The sequence below is a fragment of the Montipora capricornis genome, chromosome 10 (genome assembly GCF_036669925.1).
Source record: "Montipora capricornis isolate CH-2021 chromosome 10, ASM3666992v2, whole genome shotgun sequence".
Classification (NCBI taxonomy): domain Eukaryota; kingdom Metazoa; phylum Cnidaria; class Anthozoa; order Scleractinia; family Acroporidae; genus Montipora; species Montipora capricornis.
Window position 1 is genome coordinate 8,221,782 of NC_090892.1, and position 10,000 is coordinate 8,231,781.

The 10,000-nt window shown below is 37.9% G+C and overlaps 2 protein-coding genes across 2 annotated transcripts in view; both read right to left on the reverse strand.

Annotated features, from left to right (window-relative positions):
• LOC138019194 (ADP-ribosylation factor 6-like) overlaps window positions 1-1,439 on the reverse strand; it is an 8,220-nt gene extending 6,781 nt beyond the window's left edge. The window contains exon 1 of the mRNA XM_068865891.1: window positions 1,302-1,439. The gene's annotated coding sequence lies outside the window, so the exon portion shown is untranslated. The remainder of the gene's footprint in view (window positions 1-1,301) is intronic.
• A 2,410-nt stretch (window positions 1,440-3,849) lies between these two features.
• Window positions 3,850-10,000, reverse strand: part of LOC138019197 (ADP-ribosylation factor 6) — a 12,557-nt gene continuing 6,406 nt past the window's right edge. Inside the window, exons 4-5 of the mRNA XM_068865894.1 lie at window positions 9,896-10,000; window positions 3,850-6,367 (exon numbers count right to left, since the gene is read on the reverse strand). The exon at window positions 9,896-10,000 is cut by the window's right edge and continues 94 nt beyond it. Of these exons, the coding sequence (XP_068721995.1) occupies window positions 6,210-6,367; window positions 9,896-10,000 (263 nt within the window). The 3' untranslated portion in view covers window positions 3,850-6,209. The remainder of the gene's footprint in view (window positions 6,368-9,895) is intronic.

Below are 10,000 nucleotides of genomic sequence, written 5' to 3' on the forward strand. Positions count from 1 at the left end.
CATTTATAACAACATTACACTACCCTTACTAAATTAATATTATGGTGATAGAGCAATCAAGACAGCACAAGAACAAACACATGCAGTGATAGAAATTTTTAAAAAAATGCTCAGATGGCTATGTGGAGACACTAAGGTGGATAACATCCACAACTCAGAGGAACGTTTAAACTCATGCAGATACTGAAGATGATCCAGGAGAGACAATTGTCATGGTATGGCCAGGTTAAGAGGACAGACAAGAGCAGTGTGATATAGGAGTAATTGAAATGGAACTGTAAGGACCCAGAATGACAGGAAGGCTGAGACAGAGGTCAATGGAAAGATCTAAGGGATAAAGGTCTTGAGGGAAACGGATGGAGAAAAAGAAGCAAGACAGCACAACTGATTTGAATTGCGGATCCCGCATACAAAAACAAAAAGACAAAGGGAGTACAGTGGGTCAGTGGGCCATATATTCAAATCTGGTAGCTTGTTTTGGTTTACAGCTGTTGTGAGTATGAACTAACCTTACAGAATATCATAAAAGAACTTTGCCACAATATGAAATTTCACGGCACCTACAGAATAGCATGTAGGGTGACATTTGAATCACTGCTATCAAACTGTAAACTGAGGGAATTATTTCAATCCTCTCAACACTATCTCCGGAATAACAAAGTTATTTCGTTTGTTTCAGCAGAAGCAAAAGTCTCAGAGAAAACAATTACGAGACATTTTTTGCCTTTTTAAAAAGAAAAACGAAGGCTTTATCTGGTCACTACAAAGGTATGATAAGAATCCATCCCGTATCACCTAATATCCGAGAACGTTTGAGTTGCATTTGATGATTCAATCGTGAAACCTGAAAGTTATTCAGGTTAAAGTACACGGTGATAAGGTTAAAAATAATGCATTATCCTGTAAGAACACTGATTTAGACATGAAAATATTCTCAAAGGAAAGGAAATGCATTATTAACGATGTACATAAAATTGAAACAATGTCACAAGCCGCTACAGACGTCTAAGATACAAGTTGCGCGCTGAATGCAGGTCAAACGAGTCCGCTTTGAATCGAGACAACTACAGAGAAGACGGGAATAACTGTCTCAAATAACTAGACTGCATGTTAGCAGAAGATTTACATAAGGACAAGACAGCAAAGTTCCGTCAAAACGTAAATAAACACAGTTTTACATGAAAGTTAAACGATTCTACAAAAAGATAAGTCAGCGTATGCAACGCGATGCTGCGCACAAATAGCTCGCTTAAACAGTTCGGACCCTCAGAAACAAAGTAAATCGAAGAAGAGAAGATTACCTTGGCGCTTAGTCCGCGAATCAGGGTCAGTGATTGAAGAAATGGTTGCTTTACGGCTTAGAGATACTCGTTACTGATTTATAAAATGCTCCGCCATTTTTATAAATCGAAACACACCTTGGTCCATCAGCATCCCTAGAGCCCAGCCTTCTTCAAAACTAAAACGCGAAAGGCGGTTTGGGTAATCTTGAGAAATTTTGGAGAATCGTGCGTCTCGTGCGTGCAGATCGACTTTAATTGAGAAAATCTTCACTTGTTAACTGTCTTGAGTTAAGTCAATGTCTTCTAGTGTTGACTTTATTGGTTTTCAGGATTCAAAACAATGATTTTACTAAAAGTACCGCGAAACACAGTCTTGAAGGGCGTCACGCAATATCAGGATAAAAATAGAATCGCTACGTTGGCACTACAAAACGTTGCGAACGTAAACGAACTATGTCATTGCAAGGGACCCTTGGTCAAAAATCAACCCCGACCAAAAATTGGTTCAGTTTAACGATGATGCACCCATTTAGCATTTTTAGCGTTTATATCACATCTATTTTTCCCAGATTCTTTTTGAGAACGAATAGTGAAATAATTAAAGTAAGAGTTTTGAAGCAAGCAACCGTGGACAATTTTCCTGTATGTGTACGTTGGATCAGTGGCTTGATCTGATCGGCGTTATTTCAAGTTGAGAAAATAAATATTTTAAGCAAGAGCCGATACAACGTAGATTTGATTTTAGTGGTGTACTATATTTCGGCTGGCCAAACCAGCCTTCTTCAGGACCGTAGATGTTTTAATGTGTAGTATCGCTAAAAAAACTGATCGCTGAGTATTTTAACAAGTTGTGCTGCATTTTGACAAGTCCGCTATGACGAGTCAAAATATAAACAATGAGTAGAAATACTCAGCGATATATCTAATAAGCTATTTATTATACAACTTTTCGCAGTACTTTTTTTAGCAAGTGCTTGACAAGCCCTTGGCAAACGTAAGCAACAAAACTAGTCAAACGGGTTCTCTACAACCATTGCAAGTGTACAATAACTAACTGGAATATTTGTACTCGTTTCGTGCGTTTTCTGTACAATAGCTGATGCAGTTGGATAATAAGGGGTTATTGGGATATTAAATTCTGAAGATTCCAGAAAGAGTTCATGACAAGGGAGGGCCGTGTCTTGTGACTCAGTTACCGCAAAAATATATCATCACTCGTGCCATGATGATGATATTATAACTCGGGGATGGTCGAACAACTTTCGACCCGAAATTATCATAATTGTAATAATAATAATAATAATAATAATAATAATAATAATAATAATAATAATAATAATAATAATAATAATAATAGTGATGATGATAAGGTCCATAGCAACAAATGCACGTCGAAGAGAACAGTCTAAGTCAGCGAGAGAAACAGTCTTCGAGTATATCTTTGTGTACAATGTAAAAACTGTTATATTGAAAAACGATTTAAGCTCCCCCCTTCGAATAAGCGACCCCTTTTCACCTTAGAAAATTAAATAAGCGCCCCAGGAGCCAATTCGATCATTTAATGTAACTGCACATTCAGATGTCAAACATCCAATGATCTTTTATTTTATAGAAAATCCTTGTCAGGATCATGTGACAAAGACCAAGACCATGCTTTGGTGTAAGAATCATTTTGTTAGAGGGGGTGAGGACTTTACGGAGTCTATTGTTCCTGTCAAATGGAAGCTTACGACTTCTTGTCTTGATTTGACGAGGTTTTTTTTCCGGAAGTGGAAAATTTGACCCCTACAGAAGTATGGAGGGGAAGAAGGATGTCTTGATTACCTATATTAATACTTAATCCATTGACTCCTAAACGTCCCCCATCCCCTACTTGAGGAATAAAATTTGTAGCGCAAGCGAGCCGAAGAGCGAGGGGAGAATGGGGAGAGAACGACTGGACTCTCTCCCCATTCTCCCTTCAGCTAACTTGCGTGACTAAAGATTAACGAGGGCGCCTCGATTCACTGAGAAGGATAGCGACAGTACAGCGAGTACAGTTATCACAAATATTTCTATTCCTATCAACATACCTCTCTGAGGCGGGGTGATAAAAAACTTGATTAAGAGGAATGGCTCAAGGTGGCTTTAGGGCCTAGACTTTCTGCTGAACAGTTTGCTGTCTGATTTAAGGGAGATGAAATACACTAAGTGAAGTACTAGAAAAGGGTCGAGAGAGATGCAGTGGACTGATGTTAGCAAACTGAACTGTGGATTAAGTGCCCTTGGTTCAGGACCTCACCAGGTCCTGTTCCTTGGGAGAGACAGCTAACTCCTGCATTGCCTCTCTCTAGCTAGGCTTACACATGGGGTACAGACAATTCATTGCTGGGGGGCCCGCTGGGGGGTAATTTTGCAATGGACTAGCATCCCACCCAAGGGGAGAAAACATACTCTTAGTCACCAGCATAAGCTGGACCAGCTCCTTGGGGTCATGTGGGTTGAACAGACTTCACCTTAGTTTGACTTTTTCCAAAAATTGGGAAACTTGTTGTGGTTATGGCCAAAACTAATATGTCCACAAAGCTAAAGTGAAACAATAAAAATTTAATGACTTTTATTACATAGTTAGTTACATTTTACTTCCCTGACCAATAATTACAACCAGCAAATAGTTTTTAAAATTTCCAATGATGGTTAATGAAGAGACGAATAAATAAAATATCATATTCAACAAAACTAAAACCATGTTTAGACATATTTGATTCCCACAGAAAACTAAAAAAAATCTCTCACTCCTACAGTGGAAGCCATATTGACTGTAGTTTACTAGGTTAATGGTTTTCAAACCAGTTTGCTTCTAACATTCTTTGCTCTACACTACGAATTATGAATTTTTTAAATCTAAGATAAAGGAAATTTAAAAATCAATATGGTTTGGAAGACACTTCAAACAAAGTAAAGTTAACTGTCCCAAAATGAAGGTGCCACTTATTATCTTTTTATAGAACAACGGCATTGCAAACTAAAAATTAATGTCTTCCTCACTAGTACTAGCACAAGCAACATGTGGAGATGTACCAACTTAAATACCAGTAATGGTACCATTATTAGTGTCTAGTGTCCTAACAAATGGTGTTATTTAAGATCAAGAGGAAACCCAGTTTGCATGTGGTGGTTTAGCCTCCCACCCAGACATCCATTCCACGAATGATGGAGGGACATGTGACAAAAGCCCTACAATGTTTGCATGGGAACTTAATGGTGTCAGCTTATGCTTACGCCATGCCCATGCTTTAAGCACTAGCCTCAAAGTGCTGAACGCCTTTATGTGTAAGTACATTTAGGTGCAAGTTAGTTATACATTCAGTATAATTATTATATCCAATCCATAGAAGTTCTAATCTTGTTCTAAAAATTCTGCCATATAAACATGCAAGGGTACTCTAATGAACATTAACAAGAAATATTCTGGCTTTAACCCTTTCACTCCCAAGAATGCCACTTATAGATTTTACTCTGTCTAACGCCAGATGATTTTACTCTGTCGTCAATGGGGAACCCCACTGGGGTGAAAGGGTTAACAACAGCTAGATTCACTCAAAAGCTATGACCCCATTAATTAACCCTTTCACTCCCAAGAGTGCCACTTATAGATTTCACTCTGTCTAATGCCAGACGATTTTTCTCTGTCGTCAATGGGGAACCCCACGGGGGTGAAAGGGTTAAATAAGAGTGAGAGTGTTTGGATAAAAAAAGCAGAAATACCATTTTTCAGAGTAAATATCCTTATTAATTTTATGGCAACCACTGTGTAGTGGCAACTTTGCTTGCACAATAACTAAAGTGCAAGACTAAACTCATCATGAGTTCAAAATAAATGCACAAGATCCCGCAGTTAATTATAATAGATGGCCAAAATGTAAGGCATCACAGTGTACATGTACATTTAAGTTTGCATCCTAAATAACGGGTAAATATAAGAATTCCGTGTTATATTCAGTGACCTAGCCGGTGAATATAATATTTTGCAGGTGCGGCTGATAAGCACATAGTTTTGCACTTTCTTGATATTCACCGCTGAAAATTTTACTAAAACAATTATTCGCCTCAGGCAAAGCGAATATTGGGGAATATTTACCTCGACTACATCTCAGTAAATATTCACCAATATTCACTTCGCCTTCGGCTAACAATTATTGTTAAATATTCCAAAAGAGCAGCAGAACATTAAGCCTAGCCTTCTTCTCATCCCTTTCACTCCCAAGAGTGATTGATAAACATTTTCTTCTCACAAGCTCAATACATTGTTGAGCTCAGACTGGTGAGGAGAATACACAAATTCATCATCTACAGTTTTTCGTCTAGACATACATAAAAAGCAATGTATGGCAGTCAGTACGGAGAATTAACATTCAGATCTCGGAAGTGAAAGGTAGGGTGACTGATTGAAGGAAAAGTGCATGACAAAGAGGCTAAATAATTATAAACTTAAGATCATCCTCTTAAGACATCAACATGCGCAGAGGAGAAGTCAAAGTCTTGACGAACTCACATCTAGAGATCCCTTGCTCCACAATACAAGACTTAATTAAAAAAGGGAGCCATTGATAATGTCAGAGCAACATGTCTTACCATGGCCTTTAAAGCTACATGTAGCCAATCAGTAGGAGTGAATTTCCTTGGTGGTTACACCTTGTGGCAAAGGTTCATGCAGTTCTACTAAGATGAACTGTAGTTCATCATCAATCAAATTAACACACACAGATTGGTTATCATTATTTTTTTTGCCACCAGTGTGACACTGCAAATTCACTGCACTCAAAGTTTTGCCATGAGTTCAAATATGTGGTAAAATAAAGCTACATATCTATAATAAAATTACTGTTATTGATATTAACTGTCCATCAAGGCATCTTGGCTGAATCCACTTTGGCTTGAGGTAAATTATCTGTGAACGCCATCATTTCGGTGATTAGAGCTAAGCCATTGCAATCCTTGATAGAGACCATCCCCTGTTGTCGCACATGATGGTTGTACATACCAGTTTCTCTCACGGATTCTTGTAAGTCCTAGTTTTTCCTGAACTTCATGAGGCTTCATTGCTGCAATCACAAAGGTTTCAGCTTCAAAACCATGAACAGTGACATGAGTCAAGTTTTTAAGTGCAAGGAATTCTAATTTTACTACCCTTGGAATTGTTGGGTTAAAGTGCTACTATGTATTGGTAATCACATGATTTTGAGTGGAATTTGGAATAAATAGGCACGAGTCAATTTTTTCAGAAGCAAAAAATTGCCAGGGCGAGTTCAATTTGTAGTGCTTATTTCTTCCAAATTGCACGAGAAAAATCATGTCTTTACTCATAAAATTATATAACATACATGAAAAAATTCGAGATGGTTAAGCAGTTCTAGTAACACAAACGTATCACACAATTGTGCCAGGAATTGTGCCATCCAGGGCTTGCATTTGATTGGCTATCAAAGCAACAATTTAACCTTTATTGCACTATTTCACTTTCTGCACACTGTTTGGGATAATTGACATGCTCTCAGCCAATCAAAGCACTGAAATTTTTTCTTGCATAATTATTATTAAGTAATAAACCACTCGCTAACCAAAAGTTCCTACCTTAAAAATTACGAAAATGACAGATAACTTAAGTTGAAATGGTTTCATTTGCTGAGTCTTGGAGGGGTTAGTATTTAACCAATTGACTCCTCGGAGCGAGACTTAATAAATTTTACTCTGCCTATCGATCAGATGATTTTACTCATCAATGGATGGGGATGGCTCAGGAGTCATTGGATTAACCCATTGATGTCTAAACCGGCCAGACTTAGTATTTTACTCTGTCTAACGCCAGACTGGCAAACTACATCTCATTAATTTAATTAAAAACCCTTTGACCCCTAAACCGGCCTAAACCGGCCAGGCTTAGTATTTTACTCTGTCTAACGCCAGACGATTAATTTTTACTCGTCAATGGGTTAATCACTCACTGGCAAACTACGTCCCATTTACCCTTTGATGCCAAAACCCGAGCTAAACCGGACAGACTTGGTATTTTACTCTATCTAATGCCAGACGATTTTACTCATCAATGGGGAACCCCCAAGAGACAACAAGTTAATGGGGACAGTGAGTGATTAACCCATTGACTCCCAGGGGTTCCCCTTTGATGAATAAAATCGTCTGGCGTTAGACATAGTAAAATACTAAGTCTGGCCGGTTTAAGCCAGTTTGGACGTCAAAGGGTATCACACATGTCCCATTAAAGAGAGTCCAGAGATGTATCCAGAGTGCGTCATTGCGTCCTGGGACGCACTCGTTTTCCTTTTGGACGCATAGAATATGGAACAAAGGGTCCAATTGGACGCAGAAAAAAAAGGGAATGTTTATGCAAATTACGAACCCCAGGAAAAACATGCGAACGGCATATTTCACAAGGAAATTGAAGATTCCCATTTCTCACAACAGAGAAATGATTGAGTTCCTTAAATTTCACGGTAAGCTGTTATTTTCAGATTTTTGTAGTCGAATGATTTCATTTTGTCAAGCATTATGTCCAGCTTGAGGAGTTAAGTTTTGAATTTCCACGTGTTCCGTGACATGATCTGAGCTGTTTTTTAGGCGAGACAATCGGCGACACTTTCCATCTGCCGCCATTGATAATAAAACATTTCAGTCGAGATTCAGTTTGTTGTATGCTTTTCAAGCGAATTTCAAGCATTATTTCGCTTATCGTGAGCGAAATGACAGAGAATCCAACGGCGAAGTATGTTAAATTTTTGTTTTGTGCGACCCTGTTGATATTAATTCCGGGCGCGCACGTGTCATCGTCTCGGTTCTTGTCTTGCACGTAACTTGTCTGTTTTGCAAATTATGCAACTTTTTCGGAGTAAGTGTTAAAATTAACGTGTTGAATATGAAACTTGAATGTATTCAATCGCTTGATTATTAACATTGGCCATGGCGAAATCACGGCCGCACGGGCCGACGATGAAGTGTGTGTGGATCGCTTAATGATTTGTTTACTCTTTTTTTCCTAAATTACTTCTCAAGTGTTGTTAAAATAAATGATGCTCCTTTATGCAAAATTGAGATACAGTTCTCATTTATCAACTGGAGCTAACAGTTCTACAGCATACGGATTCCTCGAGACGTTTTCAGATGTGATCGATGGAGCTTTGAAAGCCCATACATTTTGATCGATAAATCAACGGGCATAACTTACAGTTTCAAAGAAATTGATCATTTTAAGTACATATTCGTGGGGAGGGATAAGACTTTATTTTTGTGCAATTTAGAAATCAGAAAGGATACTGGAGCAGCAATTAAGATATAATAGATCGAATATTAATTCTTGAATATTAATTAGCTGGACCCCCAAAATTTTGCAATGGACCCCCAAATTTGAAAACCTGGATACATCTCTGAGAGACTGTGTTGCTACATGGGGAGTGAAATGTGAGCATTTGGTTTGGTTTCATTGAATGAGTTGGCAAAGGTATTAAAATTTATCACCAAAAAAATGATATAGGGTGCAGCTCTTTACAACTTCTAATTTCATTGGATCCAGATGCAGCTCTATGGTTTTTAGGGTCCATCATTGATTGGTTGTTTGTTTTGGTCAAAGCCAATCCCAAAAGCCATTGTAATAGCTGCTTACTGACCCTAAACAATAATTGGGAGCTGACATTTTGAGTGTCTTCCCTTCACAGAGCGAATATGAAGGACCACCTCCGAGCTCTGATGAAGGGCTAACACTTGAAACGTCAGCTCACAAGTCTTTCTTGCAGTGGTTAATTTACATTATTATCACTTTGTCGGACATTATGGTGCATTTTGCAAGCTAAAGAGGAGAATTTGGCAGGCTAACATGGAATTATTGAGCCCGCTGAAATAAACCAATGAAAAGTATGAAATTGTACAACTGTACAATTAATTTCAACACTTACACATAAGCTTTATGGAACTTTCCTTTCATCTCTTACAATTTTTGAAAACTCAAATAGCAAGATTTTCTAACTTCTAGCCAGCTTCGCTTGATGGTGTATTTTCATTGAGGGAAAATAAAAGCCATTCAACTTGTAAACACTCACGTGATTGTTCAGACTGTTAAGTTGTCTTTTACAAAAGTTTTTACTTTCTCAATGCCCTCCAAAGTGATAATAACAGAAATACAGTTTATGTTATAATTTGGGCACAAATAATATTATGTCTTAAGCCCTTCTCAGAGCTCATTTTAACCCTCACCTAATGGCTTGTGGTAAACTGAGTCTGAGTTGGGCCCAAAACATATTTATGCTGGGGAATATTTTACTCTATTTTTTTATCGACTCATAAATTTGATAAAACCAAATTTACAGGAGTTTGGGGTTTCAAAGTTGCTTTTCAACATGCCTGAAATGAAACCAGTTGATACTTGAACATGAAATATGCAAAAGTTGGGCATAATAATAGTCGTGAGTCCTTGATTAAATTCAATAATCTGCTTTATAATTATTTAAAAACTAGACAAAATTCACTGCTCTGAGCAAGAAGCTTAGTACAAAGAGATACTTCATGAGTTGCCAATCAACAAAGAACTAAAAAATGGCGCATAAACTAAGGAAAAAAACTATTACCATCTGGTAAATCTTGTTTGTTTGCAAATATTAAGATGATGGCTTCCTTCATGAGCCGGTCATTTATGATTTTATGGAGTTCCTGCCTTGCTTCATCAATTCGGT